Source organism: Phoxinus phoxinus (genome assembly GCF_949152265.1).
Source record: "Phoxinus phoxinus genome assembly, chromosome: 17".
In the NCBI taxonomy this organism is placed as follows: domain Eukaryota; kingdom Metazoa; phylum Chordata; class Actinopteri; order Cypriniformes; family Leuciscidae; genus Phoxinus; species Phoxinus phoxinus.
The window spans coordinates 2,767,918-2,788,687 of record NC_136892.1 but is presented as its reverse complement, the minus strand read 5'-3'; the positions used below and the strand labels follow the sequence as shown (position 1 = coordinate 2,788,687).

The 20,770-nt window shown below is 37.1% G+C and overlaps 1 protein-coding gene across 1 annotated transcript in view; it reads right to left on the bottom strand.

The window, feature by feature from the left end:
• Positions 1-5,219: 5,219 nt before the first annotated feature.
• Positions 5,220-20,770, bottom strand: part of stk26 (serine/threonine protein kinase 26) — a 37,310-nt gene continuing 21,759 nt past the window's right edge. Inside the window, exons 6-11 of the mRNA XM_079585051.1 lie at positions 14,071-14,256; positions 12,079-12,224; positions 11,220-11,313; positions 11,061-11,123; positions 7,402-7,538; positions 5,220-5,494 (exon numbers count right to left, since the gene is read on the bottom strand). Of these exons, the coding sequence (XP_079441177.1) occupies positions 5,479-5,494; positions 7,402-7,538; positions 11,061-11,123; positions 11,220-11,313; positions 12,079-12,224; positions 14,071-14,256 (642 nt within the window). The 3' untranslated portion in view covers positions 5,220-5,478. The remainder of the gene's footprint in view (positions 5,495-7,401; positions 7,539-11,060; positions 11,124-11,219; positions 11,314-12,078; positions 12,225-14,070; positions 14,257-20,770) is intronic.

The window sequence follows — 20,770 nt, the reverse complement described above, 5'->3', positions numbered from 1 at the left end:
TCGAAGGCTGCACTGAGGTCTAGGAGGATGAGGATTGAGTGTTTGATGGTGTCGAAGGCTGCACTGAGGTCTAGGAGGATGAGGATGGAGTGTTTGATGGTGTCGAAGGCTGCACTGAGGTCTAGGAGGATGAGGATTGAGTGTTAGATGGTGTCGAAGGCTGCACTGAGGTCTAGGAGGATGAGGATTGAGTGTTTGATGGTGTCGAAGGCTGCACTGAGGTCTAGGAGGATGAGGATGGAGTGTTTGATGGTGTCGAAGGCTGCACTGAGGTCTAGGAGGATGAGGATGGAGTGTTTGATGGTGTCGAAGGCTGCACTGAGGTCTAGGAGGATGAGGATTGAGTGTTAGATGGTGTCGAAGGCTGCACTGAGGTCTAGGAGGATGAGGATTGAGTGTTTGATGGTGTCGAAGGCTGCACTGAGGTCTAGGAGGATGAGGATGGAGTGTTTGATGGTGTCGAAGGCTGCACTGAGGTCTAGGAGGATGAGGATTGAGTGTTTGATGGTGTCGAAGGCTGCACTGAGGTCTAGGAGGATGAGGATTGAGTGTTCGATGGTGTCGAAGGCTGCACTGAGGTCTAGGAGGATGAGGATGGCGAGGAGACCAGAGTCGGCAGCAAGCAGAATGTCGTTGGTGATTTTGAGGAGGGCAGTTTCGCTGCTGTGTTAAGAGCGGAAGCCAGGTTGGAATGGTTCATATAGGTTATTGGAGTTGAGGTAAGTTTGAAGATGAGTAGCAACAGCTCGTTCCAGGATTTTGAACACAAATGGGAGGTTTGAGATGGGACGGTAGCTGTTGGGAATGTCTGGGTCCAAACCAGGTTTTTTCAGTATGGGGGTGATGGCAGCAAGCTTGAGAGGTGATGGGACAATACCAGAGAGGAGTTGATTATGTTGGTGATGAGGGGGGAAGGTGAGGGGAGGCAGGCCTTGGTAAGAAATCTGGGGATAGGGTCGAGGGCTTCATGCTGAAGATTACAGTAGATGCATCGGTTTCAGTGATTGGAGTAAATGAAGGGAGAGAGTGGGATGGAGGGGAGGGGAGTGGAGGTCCAGGGGTGGAAGAGGGGGAGCTATGGGCTAGTTGATTATGGATGTTGTCGATCTTGGTTTTGAAGGAGGAAAGGAACAAACCCTTCTACCCTTAAAGCCCATGGTGTAGGTTTTTCTTTTTCTTTTCTGGCAATGTTCTAGTTGGTAATAAACATTTAAACAGTTATCCATTGTATTTGATGTTGTAGAGTATTACAAAAAAGAAATATAATAAGGAAAAGTAGGTGATATTTTAGCGGTTAGCAACAGGTTAGCGATGATTCTTATTTCTCCCACAATGCATTGCACGACGTCACTTGAGGTACTCGCTTTTGGACGACAGATGAAAGCCCGCGGCCCGCCTTGATACCATTGAGAGAGTGAGACAAGTAGTGAGAGTAACTTAGCAGCTAGTGAAAGTGTCAGATATATAAGTAAATATATGGATATAGATAGATAGATATCATATCATATGATATCATAGCATAACATAACATAGCATAGATAGATAGTGAGAGATAGCATAGCATAGCATAACAGATAGTTGAGGCTACCTTCCACCACGTCTACCTCATGTGACGTCATCGCCGAATTGCGTGAAAAATAACCGTTACTAACCAAAAACTACAAAAACTGGACTTTAACACCATTTTGGAGACATTTTTAACTTTATATACATATCTTGACTGCTTTATGTACCCATTAATCGACAGTGGTGTTTAACCTGCAACACGGCCTTTAAGGGGTAGAAGCCGTCGTAGGATGAAAATGATGGCAGGTAAGTTGGCATCCAAACGGGTGTAATCCATGTACAGATGGAGAGGTAATCACAGACAATCGTGGTCAGTAGAGTTGAGACGATAACGCCAGTTTAGCAGAGGGATAAAGTTTGGATGGAGAAGCGGCGAACAAACATCGCCAGCATCCTCTCACATCCACTAACATTAATAACTGGACATGCTGTATGTTTTCAATTAATGTAGCGTTTGATATCAACAGTCTACTTTTTATCCATGGATCCCTGTTAGATTGATTAGTGAGATTAGTCAGCTGAGTGGCTGAATGGAGTAACTCACTGGCCACTTTATTAGATACACATTGCTAGCACCAGGTTGGATCCACTTTTGGCTTCGGAACTGCATTAATTCTTTGTGGGACAGATTCATTATGTTATCATTAGTTATTAACTTAGGGTCATTAATAGTAATCCATTACACCAGCAGTGGAAGAACTCAAAAGCAGCTGTTGGACTGTGCAAAGAAATCTGAGAAGAAGAACTTACCGTAACTTAAGAGGCGAGACGTGTCTAGAAACTCACATTTCTGTAAAAGTGTGACACTGTCTAAATTAATGAGTTGTTCTGTTTCCTTCAGAAGGAAGTGGCAGTGAGTGAAAAAGTTAATTTCAAACCCTGGACGTCATCATGCTGTATGTTTTCAACCCAGCAAGTAAAAATGGTTATTTAACATTTTTAATCCAGCTTTGTCATGCCAGAATCTACCATCTTGATCTGCTGTTGGCCTCAGGAGTCTCAGTGTCAGGTCACGGGTCAGATCCGGGCCTCCGGCTCGCACGCGGCTTCACTCCGGGACGACCTCCGCATTCGTTCAGTGATGAAGGAGCATCACCATCGGCTGTCACACCTAAACACAAGTCCTTACACAAGCATGACTAGATATAAAGTCATTCAGTAGAACCTGTAACTAACTGCATTATTAGACATATGTGACCCTGGATCACAAAACCAGTCATAAGTCAATCTGTGGCAATAGCCAACTATACATTGTATGGGTCAAAATTATAGATTTTTCTTTTATGCCAAAAATCATGAGGATATTAAGTAAAGATCATGTTCCATGAAGATATTTAGTAAATGTCCTACCGTAAATATATAAAACATGTATTTTTGTGAGTGAATGCAGCACAATCGTGAACATAAATGCACAACTTTAAAGGAGATTTTCTCAATGTTTCGATTTTTTTGCTTCTCAGATTCCAGATTTTCAATAGTTGTATCTCGACCAAATATTGTCCAATCCTAACAAACCACACATCAATGGGATATATAAATCTAAAAAAACCTGACCCTTATGACTGGTTTTGTGGTCCAGGGTCACATATTATAATAACCCTGTAAGCAAGATATGGTGCCCACAAATATCACTAATAAAGCAATCTAAAAAAAAAGTAAGCAAGCTATGTGTAAAAGGAAATATGCTTTCAAAATCATGATTAAAATCGAAATCACAATATTGATAAAAAAAAAAAAAGTGATAGCATTTTTGTCCATATTGCAGTCTTAGGTCATAAATTTCAGTTATGATCTTTATTTGACGGTTCTAAATTATGTTAGAAGTTCCATTAACAATCCTGTACATTCACTTTATGTTGACATAATGCTTTAGAATATATTTCCACAGAATTGCATTATATTTTAACCTACGGAAGTGTTTTGTGTTATACATTTAATTGTTCACACAGAATTATTAACGCACTTTAAATAAACATGAAACATTTCATCATTTTAAGCAGTGTTGACAACGGTGCAATAGTAAGTCTGAAGTTTTGTTTTATAAAGGGAATAAAAAAAAACAGACACACTGAAATGTCATAACTTAAATCTTTATTTGCCACACCAAACAAAAACTAATTTGTAACAGTTGATGTCAAAAAAAAGAAAGAAACAGAGAAGAGAACAGCATCTGTATGATACAGCCTAGAAAGATTTCCATCTGGCGTCTTAAATTTACAAAAGCTCTGGTGAAGAAATGTACAAAACCTAGCTTTCCTGCATCTACACGTCTCTATAAAGAAATATACAAATGTTCTACTAAACACCTTTATTGCTCTAAAATCTTCCAGCAGTCTGGCACCGTGTGAAAAAACGTCGTCTTAAAGCTGTTTTCGAGAAGACAAAGACATCATATACATAAAAACGTGAGCGTTTTTTTATTTTATTTTTTTAGGCACAATGGGATGCAACGTTGGCACAGTCTCTCCAGGCCAACAGGAGCGCATGACGACATCACCACCGCACCAGCAATGGCACACCTGTGTTTCTTTACAAGCTTGGCCAAAAAAAGAAAAGAAAAATCCCTCATCACAGGAGAAGATGAATCTGCGTTGAGCTCGAGCTCTACGGGGGAAACTTGTGCGAAAGTGCATTTAATTCAGTAATTCAGATTAAAAAGTGGAACTAATATATTATAGAGACTCATTACATGCAAAGTGAGATATTTCAACCTTTATTTGTTATAATTTTGATGATTATGGCTTACAATTTATGAAAACCCCAAATTCAATGTTAAGCTGTAAGCCATAATCATCACAATTATAACAAATAAAGGCTTGAAATATCTCACTTTGCATGTAATGAGTCTATATATGATATTAGTTTCACCTTTTAATCTGAATTACTGAAACAAATGAACTTTCACACCATATTCTGAGTCTCCGAGTCGCTTGCGGTCGCGCTGGGAAGCTGAAAGCGTCCCCATTGGTTAGAGAAGCGGGATCCCTTGAGATCTACTCAAAGTAAGAGGAATGTCTTTCGAGCAAGAGAGCTCTGAAACTAAACAACGCCCCGTACGAAGTGCATATTTCCTTCAAAAATACAGTATAGCTCTAACTCTCATATATAAAAATATCAGCTGAAGAACACGAGACACTGTAAAAGAGGGCATTACCGAGAAACCAAGGGCTACAAATGTGGATAACTGTCCTTTATATAAAAGACAAATCATCTTGCCAATTAAAAGAAAAGTCGTGGGCTAGAAGGGAAGGCAGCTTTTGCACAGCAAAACTCCTCGCGTTTCTAGCGGTTTAAATCTTGATCTTCCGATGTTGTTTTTCTTCTTCTTAATGATTGCGTAATGAGGTATTTCTATTCATTTTTTTGTCTGATATGATATGCATGTAATCCCATACAGCAGTTCTGTAATGCTACAGTTAACAGTGTGTAGAGAGTAATAAAGAAATCCCAAACCAAGACGAACAGAAAGGCACTGTTGATCTCCCAAACATATATATATATAATTATATATATATATATATATTATTGATCATAGTTTAACATTTAGAATAAAGTAAATAGATCGGGACATCAAACGCAATATAAATAAATGTGAACCAAAAGATCTACCTAATGCAGATCTACTTAACCAGTAAGGATATTGTGTGTCTTTCGAAAGTAAAATGCTGAATAAAATAACAGTAACACACACATCCTCGGGCACCAGCAGAAGACTAATATAAAAGCATGTGGCAAAATTGTATAAATACAGTTGAACACACACTATATTTTTCTATATAATATATATTTCCATTCTTTGGGACAAGAAGAGCAGAATTCCTTTTGGTTATGATGAGATAGTGTGTTCTCGGTGTGAGTGTGTGTTAAGGTGCAGTCATCGGGGGCTGACGGCAGAAGCGTGGCGGTTTCCCACTAACTCACAGAGAACCTACAAACACACAACCCAGAAACAGACATGAGGAACACGACACACACGCCGTCGCCACACTTTTTTATGATCTACAAAACAGTCACCAAAACAATAACATCACGTATTTAGTCTAATATAACTGAAATATAGCAAATTCTCTATTAAAACGACACCAAAACACAACATATTAAGTTTCTGATCATAGGCAGAGGGTGAACCCACTCCATGAGGATATGCGCTTCCCCCTTTAAAAACATTTACTATTGGCTATCAGGATCAGGATCAGGCATGGCAGAAAGCTCGCAAAGAGCGTTCATTTTATTATATCATTAACCCATTAAAACCGGATCACACATCTGTGTGTGTTTACCTTTAAGACCGGATCACACATCTGCGTCATTTTGAGCGATGTCATCTTTTTCAAGGCACATGTCCAATTATATGCACTGTGATCATAATTATGATTATGGTTTCTTAGTACTATGGTTTCTCTGACGCTTTTATCAAAGGTGACATCCAAAATTAACAAATTAATATTGAAATTGTTATGTAAAGTAGTAACCCTCTTTTTTGTTTTGGGTTTTTTCTATAACTTTGAATCAGTGATGTTCACTTGTCACTTTGGTACCTCAAAAGTATGAAATAATGAAATAAAAACGGATCTGTACTGATTTTCAAAATATTCTTGATGTTTTTGTTGTTTATAGATTAAAAAAAAAAATGCAGTTGAAGATTATGGCAAGTCAGTCAAGTTGAAAGCCTAATTAGTAAGCTCTCAAATGCTTTTTATTCCATGTTTTTATCTGCTATAGAGCCTTAGAAATTAAGATTTTAGTAGAAATATTTCTGAAAACCCTTTGGGGGAAAGGGGGTTTACACAAAAGGCCTTTTTTAGCAGGCGTTTTAGCCCTAAATGGGTTAAAAAGCGGTTATACAACTTCATCTGATGCACAATAATGTCTTATTTGCATAACCCAACTGCTTATTATAACGAGAGGATTTGCGCGCGCGTAGAACTAATCCACCAATAGTTTCCACCAATGGAAGCTTGTTTTCGCAACGGAATAAAAAAAAAGATAATTGCGAATTTTCATCTCATAATTCTGACATAGATTTGCCAAAATTGTGAGTTTGTCTAATAATTCTGACTTTATAACACGCAAATGTGACTATATATCACGCGACTGCCTTTATAACTTGCCATTTTGAGTTTATATCTGCAATTTTGAGTTTATATCTGCAATTTTGAGTTTATATCTCGCAATTCTGAGAAAAATGACCTTTTATTAACGTGGAAACAGTAGCCTAGGCTATTTTTAGCAGGCAAATGAATATGGGAATTGGACAAGCGCGTGGCCAGGGGAAGGTAAGCTTGCGCAGAGCCTATTAACACACGCTCCGACTAATTTCCGATTTATATTTCTGAAGACAATGTTATTTAAAGTTACAGAGATTAGTGCTCCTGTGAGCTAAATGCTGCTGAAGACGTTACCTTATGGAATACGTGAATACTTTTTTTGCTCTCAATAGTAAGTTTGCTGAATGACCATATGATTAGGGGGGCACATTGTGTCATCTCCTCTCCTAATACCCCACAAAACAAAAACGTGAATCTGTGAAGACGATGACGTCATGCACATGCGTATCACGTGTTCAGTCTATAGCGTTTCATCGCCATCTACTGGCCTGGCAGCAGAATACAGCGTTTCGCGGATCTGTGTGAATGGGGATCGAGAATCTCTGCACGCGGAAAACTCAAAGGAAAAAACTTTAAACATTGAAAGGGTCACGCCAGGCATTTTTTAATGCTAGAAAACGGCATAGATAATCACACAAATTCCAGGCCAGTAAACTGTATCCAGACTCCTAAATTGAAGCCAGCTGACCACTATGAGTAACACATTATCGTGCAGTGTGTGTCTGACCTCTGAACTCTCTCGAGGATGTGGCTGATCATGCTGTCTGTGACACCAGGACAGAGATCCTCAGCCACATGCAGACTCTTCTCCAGCTCCTCCAACACGCCTCGCGTCATCTCATCGTCTCGCTGCTGGGACTTCAGCTGGGGAAAGCCACACAAACTCACATCATAACACGTTCAACAGTCATAACTGGAAGGATTCTCATGTCATGTGACCCTGGATCACAAACCCAGTCTGGAGCCGCACGGGTATATCTGTGGCAATAGCCAACTATACATTGTATGGGTCAAAATTATCAATTTTTCTTTTATGCCAAAAATCATTAGGATATTAAGTAAAGATCATGTTCCATGAAGATATTTAGTAAATTTCCTACCGTAAATATATAAAACATGTATTTTTGTGAGTGAATGCAGCACAATCGTGAACATAAATGCACAACTTTAAAGGAGATTTTCTCAATGTTTCGATTTTTTTGCTCCCTCAGATTTTCAATAGTTGTATCTCGACCAAATATTGTCCTAACAAACCATACATCAATGGAAAGCTTATTTATTCATATATAAATCTCAATTTCAAAAAATTACGCATAAGACTGGTTTTGTGGTCCGGGTCACAAATGAAGATTCTGCATTAGGGCTGTGACGGGGGCAGTATTGGTGGTATTGGATCAACTACCAGTTGGTTGTTTTGAAATAAAAAAATATTAATAAACGAGGCTCAAACATCCATTTCGTAACAGACATGCATGTTTATTTGAGCAATTCCGTCAAAGAAACAACACACTAAAGCCTGTAAAGCATTGAAATAAATAACAGTAACTTAAATAATATAATGAAGTTAAATATTTTTAAAAAAAACATGCGTTCTATATTTCCATATAAAAAAATATTTTATATTTTTCACTTTGAGAGAGATCAGGGATGTGGGACACGAGCTGGAAAGAGCCCATCGATCTCTTTTCTGATATCTTCATGTTTTCTACTTGTTGTAAAAGGTCTGAAGAGTGAATGTTATCTTCCACAAGGGCGAGACATTTAGGCGGTTTGATTTTGCGCTGCCAGAGAAAGCGAAACTAAAATCACTTTACAAATAAACTTGACGAGCCTTACATGTCTAATAACAAGCACAAACTGTGTTTAAAAGAATTAGGTTTCTATTTACAACGTGTTTTTGCAGCGTTGCACTTTGTAGCCAATCACAGACATATCTGTTGAACATGTGACAGCAAGGGCCAATCAGATGCGTTTAAGTTAGTCAGAATCTGCAAATCCTTTCATTATAACCGACAAAATATAAACACGTCAATAAAAGATTCATGTTACCGGAAGCCAGTGATTATAGTTTATAAAGTTTTAAATGTGGATATTTTTCTTCACTTCAGAAGGCCTTTATTAACCTACTTTTATGATGGATAGATGAGCTTTTTTTGTGCTTCAAAATCTCAGGTATCATTCACTCCCATTATAAAGCTTGGAAGAGCTAGGACATTTTTATTATTATTATGGAAGTAATAAATATATTATTATTCTACTTGTTGTAAAAGGTCTGAAGAGTGAATGTTATCTTCCACAAGGGCGAGACATTTAGGCGGTTTGATTTGCGCTGCCAGAGAAAGCGAAACTAAAATAACTTTACAAATAAACTTGACGTGCCTTACATGTCTAATAACAGCACAAACTAGTGTTGTCACGATACTAGAATTTCTAACTTCGATACGATACCTTGAAAAATATCGATATTCGATACCATTTTCGATACCACAGAGAAAAAAACTGCCACAATATTAAGGGGGTATTTTTTTTTTAAAAGCTAAATATAACAAGTCTAGAACATGACAATGAGGTATATTTTACATGAACAAAAATGTCCTGAGTTCTATCTGTTAATATTTTTTAATTGGACCAGGGCTAACATGATCTGTTGTATTTGTATAACCTACTGTTATCAAAGATTAAAATATAGCCTACTGTAACAAAAAAGCACTTAACAGTATCAAATTGGAGGATAGAGTGTCAGTAATGTATAATAATAAGATTAAACATTCAATTTTCAGTTAAAGGCATTTCATTATTGAATTCAGAGATGCCATTGTCTAGCTGTTTAGTTTAATTAATATCTGTGTAATCAAATTGATGATAATCGCTAATGAAGGCAAATTGCAGAATTAAATAATAATTTTCTGAATAAAGTTAAATAGGCACAAGTTAATTTACATTTGACCACAGTTAAAATATTTACTTGTCTAAGATTCCTCAGTCAGATTATGTTAACTAAGAATTATGGTGAAAAAACGAGACAACACAGACTCATATCAACAACAATACTAGGCCATCTTGGTTAATGTTTCAGAAAAGTTAAAATGAGAAGAGTTACAGTGTTTCCTTTAGGATTTTTTTAGCAGTGGGGAAAGGTCTGTCCAAACAACAAACACCCCTGATGCTGAGCGTAGCCTATGCTTGCTAAATGGTATCCCTGGAGCCTGTTCCTTAAGTCTGTTTTCACCTATAAAATCATTTTAAAAAGTGATGTGAGGGATTATTGATTGTCTAACAATCTTTTGGGTGCCCGCAGCCCGCTCGCAGTGTGAAGCGCGTGTCTGTGCTATTCTCTGACATACCCGCTCGCGGTGTGAAGCGCGTGTCTGCGATATTTATACCCGCTCGCAGTGTGTAGCGCGTGTCCACGCTATTTTATTCTCCGACATGCCCGCTCGCGGTGTTCTTTATCAATCAACCAAAGCCGGTCGCGGGGGCGCCGCCCTCGCCATCTTTCCATTCACTTCACTTTTGCTATTTAACCAGAGCGAATGAGGCGAGTGCGTCACGTGTGGTGTTTGTCAACGTGCCTTTGGAGAGAAGTGAAAGTGACCGCTCGGCTAGTATCGATACTTCGGGAAATTAGTATTGGTACCGTTCAGATATTTCAGTATCGATATTTATCGAAATATCGATATTTTTGACAACACTAGCACAAACTGTGTTAAAAATAATTAGACGTGCAAGTACAAATGTAGGCGATCTTTCCTACAGCGTTTTTCTACTTTACCACAGTTAAGAATGCGAATAGCCTATAATAGACCTAATTAAAAGCAAACCAAATAAATAATAATGGTGGTGATAAAAAAGTAGTTAAATAATAACTAATGGAATATTGTTAAATTCACTGATAATCGGGTGACCGGATCGCAAAGCAGACAAAGCTGATATTTATGGGTTCACTCCATAATAGCCTATAATAGACCTCTAATTAAAAGTGAATCAAATAAATAATAATGGAAATAATAATGGTGGTGATAAAAAAGTAGTGGAATAATAACTACTGGAATATTGTTAAATTCACTGATAATCGGGTGACCGGATCGCAAATAGAATACAAAGCAGTCAAAGCTGAAATTGATGGGCTCACGCACAACTCTCATTCATCATGAATCCAAACGTTTGGCTGCGATGTCACATTTAATTGATAACCTATTATTTATTTAGTAAACAAAGCTTTGTGCTTCACTCCTGTCATAATGTTCATGTAAAACAGCATTCACATACAAATGTGTTTTGGCGGACCACCGCCGGAGCGGTTGTCAAGTTTACCGGCACAGGCCTATCCTGAATGCCATTTATTTATTTGATTTGACGTCCAGAACATAAGACTAGGTCCCCTACCTCAGAAAAAACAGGAGCTATGACGGTGGTTAAGCTGACGGACTTCTTCTGCACTTCTTCGGCCTGAACGGAGGCGAGCAAAAGACACAGACATGTTCTCGATTAACCAGTTTCAGAATTATTTACATTGAATATCCAAATCATCATCCGAGAACTAACCATTCCGTTGGGCTGCTTCTTTTCTGTCTTCTTCTTTCGAACGGTTGTGAAGGACCATTCAGGAGACGATTCATTGTCCTTACTGTTGCTGTCTCTGTTAGGCAGACACACACACACACACACACACACACACACACACACACACACACACAGATGCTCGGCTCAGGGTAGTTTGATCAACTAAGGGTGTGTTTACACTAGAGCTGTCAAAATGGCTGAAAAGCTCAATTCAATTTTTTTGTAAAAAATATCAGCAAAATTCTAATTGCATTTGGATTCTAAAGGCATTACTTTGAAAAAAAAAAAGTGTTGTGTTGTCTCCTGTGTCCATAAGAGGGCGCAAGCGAGCACAATAAGCAAATATAAACCAAATAAAGCATGCATCTTTTATTGAAATTAAATAATTAACTTTTAAAAGTGCATTAACTTTTGAAATAATTGTTCTTAAATAAAATATAATTTTTACTTAATGTGCATGCAAGGAAAATTAGGAAAATTTTTCAACATTGAAAATAATCATAAATGCATATTTATGTATGCTAGAATCATGTTCTGAAGACTGGAGTAAAGATGCTGAAAATTCAGCTTTGAATAAATTACATTTTACAATATATTAAATTAGAGAGAGTTATTTTAAATTGCAATAATATTTAACAATATTACTTTTTTTGTATTTTTAATCAAATAAAAGTTGAGACCTAAAGTCTGGCCATTGATTCTATTGTGATAATTTTACACAAGATCTAGAGAGTAAGTACTTCGTAGCATCAGGCATTTTAGTGATGGAAAGCAGGGTGTGCAAAATGTTTCCTTATTCAGGATGTAAACGATTGTGTTGTGAATGTATGTGTGTGCTTACGAGTCGGAGTCAGAGCTGGATTCTCCGTCACTGTGTCCCTCGGCTTTCCAGCGCTTCAGTCTGTCGATGAGGTCGGAGAGGTGGGACGTCTTCTTGGCATATTTCACTATGAACTTGTGCTTCAGAAGCTCCTTTGCTGTGGGCCTCTGAGAAAGGAAGATATAAATGACATTTTATTTCCTTTATCACTTCACACACACACATCAGTAGAAGTTTGAGTTGCACCCTTTACATACTGGCAGTGCCACAGTATTTACAAAACAGCACTAAACATTCTTGCATGCGAAAGCCACTTGTGGAGTGTGTGCCGTTCACACAGAATACCAACTACCCTTTAATGCACATTATACTCCAGACTGGGTTTGTGATCCAGGGTCACATTTGTTATAGCAAACATAACGGTTTCAACAAAACAGCCTCTGCAATAATGACGCTTCCAAATAATGTAAGTGGTATTGCGATACTATAAGGGTTATTATAGTTCACTAAAACCAAATCCATAAAAGAATATATACTTGAAACAAAACAAAATGTTAACTGAAAAAAAAAAAAAAAGGTCAAAGGTGATGTCCAGCCAAGGAGAATTAACATCTTTACCCTTTATTCAAACATTATTAAACATTTGTTAAAGATTTTGAAATCATATTGCCTAGTTGTGTCTTAAGTTGATGATAATGCAATAACGCATCATCTTTGGCCAGGCTGTCAAACAAAGGAATTATGAACGCATGCAAAAACAAGAAAGAACCAACAAAATATTCATAACTGATTATGTTGTAGTCAATGTATGCTTTTTCTTGTCACTTTTTTGCATAGTAAGCTGTTTTTTAAATAAGCTTTTTATTTAAGCTATTTTGGTTTGAGTTAAGCTAGTTCCCAAAGCCACTTCTTATTTACATATAGTTTGACTTGATACTAGACTAATAAAATATATATTTTTTTAAAAATTATAAAAACTATATAGACATAAACCAATAACTAATAAAATTAAGCTAAACCTAACTAAACATCTTTTGTCCGCTCTCAACCACTTCTGTCCTGATTTCCTTCGATGGGCGGGTAAATGTGTGTGTGTTTTTTCAGATCTTTCAATCTAATGGACAAAATAAGATCACGCAATTTACATATGAACACGACAGAAACACACGGAGAGCATCAGCTTTAGTTTCTGCTCTGACAGCCACAAGACCAGCCGAACGCTGTGAGTGTGTGTTAGAAACCAGGAACGCTCAGAGAACATTGTGTTTGGTGCGTTTCTCTTCAAACTAAACTTGTGTCTTCAGCTGATAAAGTTTAAACCCGTTTGGCTAGATCTTAGACGGAGAGAAGACGGTCTTTTAGTGGCTGTTCGATCACATGAGCGTTTACACTACGAAAGCAATCCGGTGTAATGTGTTTTCAACTCCCTCTGGACGAGCTCAAAACCTTTTAGACCCGTTTACTCCTGTGTTACATGATCGACCAAAACGCATCTTAGTCCCGTGTGTAAACAAGGCCTAAAAAACGAATTCAAAGTATTAATAAACTACAATAGCATCACAAAACTACAAAAATAACACTGGATACTACTTGGTATAGAGACAGAGCGTAACGCATCATAATCTGAAGACCACGCCCACCGGGGGGAAACTATCCAATCGTCTCCATTGACTCTGCATTGCGAAGTCCTTAAACATTCGTTTTTTGGGGTCGACAGCTTATAAAAACTTATTTCTGGGTTTCTTTGCTTGTTTACTGTACACCTCGTCACACAGCAGCTTTTAGGCATTTTTCTGTCTTTAGTTAGAAGCAAGATATGACAAGGAGGAGCCTCTCACAATGCAAAGTCAATGGAGACGGTTGGATTGCTTTCCCCCCGGTGGGGGCGTGGCCTAAATACGCTCTGTCTCTATAGTGATACTTCAGCTGGTATACCAAGGTTAAGATAGTGTGACACCCCTAGTTTAAGTAGATCGTTCCTCAATCAGAGAGCGATGCTTTAGCTGTGCTTACAAACGTAGGGTCTTTGTTGAGACAGGAGTCCACGAACTCCTTGAAGATCTTGGAGAAGTCTCCGTTGAGGGTGGGCGGCGTGTTCTTGGGGATGTGGAAGAGGACTCTCATGGGGTGCATGTCTGAGTTCGGGGGCTCGCCCTTGGCCAGCTCAATGGCAGTGATCCCCAGAGACCAGATATCAGCCTGAGAGCAAAACAAAACACTTCATGAGCTCCAACACAAATCCAGCACGCCATAATGAAGAGACTTCTAGAATAAAGCCAGAAAGAGTGAGATAAAACATCATTGCTTTATAACCTTCCTTTAACACAACGAAAGCATCTCAAATAAAAAATGTAGATGTCACCATCTTTACATATATAAGTACAGGTGAAACTCGGAAAATTAGAATATGATGCAAAAGTTTTATTTCAGTAATTCAACTTAAAAAGTGAAACTAATATAATATATAGACTCATTAGATGCAAATTGAGATATTTTCAAGCCTTTATTTGTTATAATTGTGATGATTATGGCTTACAGCTTATGAAAACCTTTTCACAATATTCAAATTTTTAATTTGGGGTTTTCATAAGCTGTAAGCCATAATAATCAAAATTATAACAAATAAAGGCTTGAAATATCTCACTTTGCATGTAATGAGTCTATATAATATATTAGTTTCACCTGTAAAATATATCCACTTTTTTGTCATCCTTATGCAGTTTTAAAGATCAACATTTTATTAACATAAAATCACAGATTAGTTTATGTGCACTAATACACTGAGATTGTATGTTAAAGTACAATATGACAAAACACGCTCGCTGTCTCTTAGCCTAGCGCTATGCAGATTTCTTTCTTCTTCTTTTTTTAATCTACAGAGACACAAGTCAATATTGATATTAGGGCTTGGCGATACGGCCAAAACAATTATCACGATAAATGATCACATATTTCTTTACAAGTTTAAAAGGTAGATTTTTGCTCCTTAATTTAAGTTAATTTAAACTACTCTTACTGCCAGAACACGACAAACACAAACATCTCACAAATCTGAGGTAGAATCTTCAAAACATTTATAATGATAAAATGTTTGTATATTTTATTATTATTAAAAAACATCAAAAAATATTTTCAGTCTTTTCCCCTAAAAATAAATATCTTAATAGTCTAATTCATTTCTTAGTTTCTGCATGTGCCAACGGGTAAAACAGGTTTGTGTTGTCTGACTTTAATGATGCGTATCTTCAGCACAGTTTGCCATGCAGGCCGCAATATTAATATTATGCGTTTTGTCTCTTAGAAACAGTGTTGGGCAAGTTACTTAAAAAAAGTAATTAGTTACTAACGGAGTTACTTTTTGTGAGAAGTAACTATAACTGAGTTATATCATTCCAAAAGTAACTAATTACCAGGCAAAGTAACTATTGCGTTACTTAAAAAAAAAAAAAAAAGTGAAATATCTTGGATACCCCCAATATGTTAAATGAATGAAATGGACACTAAATAGAACAAATTATTATTATAAAACATTGTACACTAATCTACGCTAGTTTAATGTTGCTGTGGGACAATGTGAGAAACATTAAATATTAAAATATTATCATTACTATAGTGGAACAACTAAACACAATAGATGGTTTAGAACATTTAATATTTATTGCAAAGACCACAACTGGCCAACAAATCCAAAAATAAATGACCGGTATGCTTCTTAAGAAATGTACCAAAAACATACATACACATACACTCTTTGTAGTGCAAATTAAAATGATAAAACCTTTACAACTGGTAGACATACTGTATAGCCTACTTGAAGTATTTTCTTCCTCACAAAAGTAAACAGTTTAACTAAAAGTGTTCTCAATATAATACTGAACAATGTACCAACATAAATAATAATAATAAAATATAATATTTTGGGGTCTCTCTCGCGAACTGTCGAGCGCGCTCTCGGATGGACACACTCGGTCTCTCTCGCGAACTGATGACGTTCGCTTCGCTATCGTCCAGTCCAGCGCCTCGAAACACACACACCAGAGAAAAAAGTTTGCAGTTCCTATGGCGGAGAAAGAGCCCGATCGGTGAACCGAACCGCTTCAGTGAACTCAATTATAGTAACGGCGCATTTTATTGTCAGTAACGGTAACTGCGTTGTAACGGAGGAAACAGTAATTAGTTAGATTACTCGTTACTGAAAAAAATAACGCCGTTAGTAACGCCGTTTATTTATAACGCCGGTATTCCAATCACTGCTTAGAAATGCACATTTGGGTTTGGATGCAGATGCAAATTTATGTTCAATAAGAAAAAGACACTTTAAAGGGCACCTATTATGACATTTAAAATGTTCCTAATGTTGTTTAGGGAGTCCCCAACAACAGTTTTACATGCATGCAATGACAAAAAACACTTTTGTTGTCGTATAATATGCATTTATTTTTACCTGATTTGCTCACCGACACCCAAATGAATCGTTCAACGACTCGTTTTTCCAAACCCCTCCTTTGCGCGACGCTAATCTGCGATTGGTTAGATGACCCAGCAGTGTTTACATAGATAATACTTATTGTTTAACACGGAGTACAATGATGCTTTTATCAATTCAATTTTGTTATAATAATGATTATAGTCCACTGCTTTGTAGTTTGTAGTAAAAAACTAAAAATAAGATAATGTAATGTTATGTTAGCGAGCATAGCCCAGAGTTCATATTGTAAAAGCACAATCAGTCTTTGTTTGCGTTAGCCCGATGCATAAACATAACGTTTTTACAAAAATATAAAAATAAAATGTAGTTACCTTACTACGAGGTATTACTCTATTCTTTAAGACAACTCCGAAAACAACGACAAACACTTCACATAGGCTCTCTCAATACAATTGTCATTGAAGACCTAGAAGCTAAACGGTGCTTACACAACAAACAAAATAATTATTAAGCATGCTACATAAAACATAAAAGCAACAATTATTAATAACACTTACAGGTTGTGATACGGAGGAGGAAGCTGATGCAAACACACTTGGAAATGAACCTTCCTTCAATATCAGCCGACTCGCGAATCCAAGTTTGATTGCATTTAAGTTGGTAAAGCGTCTTGAAAATGGCGCGAGCAAAGCACAAGGCTCGGACTATACTTCTGTGGTATAGTTGTATATATGAATTGTAGCCACTTAGTCTTCAAATGCTCCTCCTTGGGCAGATGAAAAAAGTTTGCTTTTGAGCCGCACTTCAGAACACAGCGTCTCGTCGCCATGATGTTTTCCCTGCTGGTCTTGGAGCGCAATAAGTTGTCGTATCGTATTCAAATAACTTGACAAGTTGACGTCATCTAGTCAGAGAAAAAGCTTCGGTCTTCTAACGATTCATAAAAATGACTCAGAGTCGACTCTTACTTTTGAAAGACAATAACTTTATATACGGTGCACTTTCATATTTCAAACTTTGCAGGATGTTTTTGTTCACTTAGATCTGTGTTACACACTACATGAAAGGTAAATTTCAAAATTCCATAATAGGTGCCCTTTAAGCTATTTTTATTGTTTTTATGTGTGTTAGTATATGTGTGTAATATGGATGAATACAGTTTGTTTTCTATGAGAGATGTACAATTTCGTTGTATACAATGCATGACAAAGGTAAAACTAAAAACTGTAACATCTGTAAAAATTGTAACAGTGTTATTTTTGTATGGTAAAAATTTAAATATTCTGACAGTTTGAGATAAGACCACTCTTATTACAATTACCCATTGGTCATTTATAGTATCATACATTTAGATTATGATAATAACCACAGGTAAAACCACGCATATTGCAACAATAAAATATAGTTTCTATGGTATTAGTTGTGAAAAACAATAGCCTAAAGACAAATGCTATAGCTTAAAAATACTGTAATTATATTCCATTACACCTTTAATACATGTCTACATTAATAATATAATAACATTTGATATGAACAGCCCACATTTCTGCCTCAGTCCCATAAAGTAAACTAAAGTAAATCCATGGTAAATGATGGTGATTTGTGGATTGAAAAGGCTTCTGACTGTATCGTTGCGCACAGTGTTGCAGGGAACTACACTAACCTTTTCCACTGGTGGCACTTGCGCTACTAACTTTTTCAGTTACTGGCGCAAAACATGATTTGGTCGCACAAATTATTTATAGTAAGCCGCTCTGGGTAATAATGAACAATAATGAAACTGTATTGCATACAGATGTGCTTTTTATTTTACTTTCCATCTTTTAAACCACATGCCGCCTTGTTTTCTTTAACATTGGTTGGGATAGATTTACTGCAATAGAAAATACAGTACACAATAATGTGCTAAATTAATTTCTTTTGGAATTCAACATGCTATGGTTGCCACAGATGGGCAGACTCCTGAACTCTTAAAATAAAATAACTATAATCCATAAAATAATAATAGATTTTCAGCAGCTATTGACTATTCAGTATTAAAGATAATACAAAAATGCATGTCTACTTCACAATTAAGTGAAATATAAAGCCAAAAATAAGGCTATATTATAAGCTACATTGAACTTAGCCTAATTATCAATTCAGATTCCTCACTTGCTCGGTTTGCTTGACGCCGAAATGCAGTGGGGAGTGCTGCTGCGTCACGGGATATGTACATGTCTCTACATTTCGCGTGCTTCATACTGTCATTGTGAAGCTTCAATTTACATGGACACTTATAATCGGATTGACGGCTCAATCGGACTAAAAAAATCTTCATGTAAACACCTTAATCGATCGGATTGAGCTCGATCCGAATGCATTTTCGATCGGATTGAAAGGGGTGGTTTATTCCTTTTGTAATGCGATCGAGAGAACGTCAACACTTGATCGGATTGAAAAACGAAACTGAAAGGACTGCGCGTACAATGACGTATGACGCGCGGAACGAGCTGTTCTTCCTGTTGAATAAAGTGTCATATAAATGAGTGTCCCGTCATTCTAAAATTCTCATTTCACTCAGCGCCTGTGAAGTGAAGCAGGACAACGTCCCACTAATTGTTTTGGATTCTCATCCACAGACGACTGGTTTTGGCCGCGGGGAGGGGAGGGGCATTTTTACTGCGTGATAAATATAAGCAGCACGGCAAAACGGTTCAATGCTCATTGTCTCCAAATCATGACCAGAGACGGATTAATATTACGTCTGCCGTTTAAAACAAATAAAGAGCCAATAGAGGAGAATGGTTATGCGGGAAACGTGTGACATAAACGCGCACATCAACCCGATTACTTTATAAGTCGCGGCGCTGAAGCCAACTTTATGTGTTGAATGCTCAGAGCACGTTATAAAACGTATTCTTAAAATACAAATTTCTGTTTTAATAAATGCTCATAGTAAATCATAGCATATTGCCTAAAACATAAGGTAGGAACAAAAATAATCAGTGATACATTTGCGACCCATTAAAAATAAGGGTCGCAATGGCATTTCAAAAGGTCGCATATGCGACCATTTTGGTCGCAGTGTAGTTCCCTGTGTTGGTCCGCGTGGTTTCATCCGGCTTTAAATCTCAGAGACATTCGTGTTCTTCGCTGAATTCAAGCGCTTCTCACTGGATCTCACAGCGCTGTTTAGTGGTCACGTGACCCAGACCGATCAGAGAGTAAACGTATCTGCCGTTTTAACTTTGAGCCGAGCGGATAAATGGTTTGTGTGCGGATAATAAACATCACATTTTTGTTATAATTTTATCGAGGAAAAATATATTACAATAATTATCACTAACATTTTATCACCCAGCCCTAAATAATATGTGTTTATATATGGATACGTGTTACCAGTTTAGCCTTTAATAACTGCCTTAAGCTTCATACCGTTTCTTAATAATTAGTGGTTTGCATTACAACACCGAGTTGAGCTTTCAAACTCATTGTGGCCCTGCTCTATAAAGAACGGTGTATGTATTATGGAAACATAATCAGGGAGTTGAGATGATAAACAAGCCAGCTGCAGGTGTAGTAAGCTGGTTAAAGTAGATTAAAGGGTTAGTTCACTCAGAAATTAAACGCTGCCAGTAATGACTCTTCCTCATGTTGTTCCCCGTAAGACTTTCCTTCATCTTCAGAACACAAATCAAGATATTTGTGATTAAATCTGAGAGCTGTCTCACTCCTCCATAGGCTTCTGTTGTAATTGAAACTTGCCGGCCCAGAAAGTTAGTAAAGACAATGTTTAAAATAGTCCAAGTGACTCCAGTGGCTCAACCTTAAGCTTATCAAGCGACAAGAATACTTTTTGTGCGCAAAGTAGGGATGCTCAACCGCCGCTCGTTATCCGATTATTAACCGTTAACTGATAAGAACTGCATTAAATAAAAATAAAATTAACAAGTGTCTGTGACCCGTAAAAAAAAATAAAAATAAAAAAAAATAAAAAAAAAATGATCACAGGTTTATTTTAACGTGCAAACAGCAGCAGAACAGATAAAAAACAGAACCTGGATCCAAATCCAATGATCACGCAGCATTTCTGACAGTGACAACAGAGAAAACCAGAATGAAATAATATATATATAAAAAATAGGCCTACACTAAATATATTTTTTAAACTTAAATAATTAACAAGATGACAAGAAGAAAACACTGAATCAGTTTGAAGCTTTTAAAAAAAATGTTTTCCCCCCATCAGACTACTTTTTTTTTGTCAAATAAAAATAGCCAGTCTACCTCAATCCACAGCTT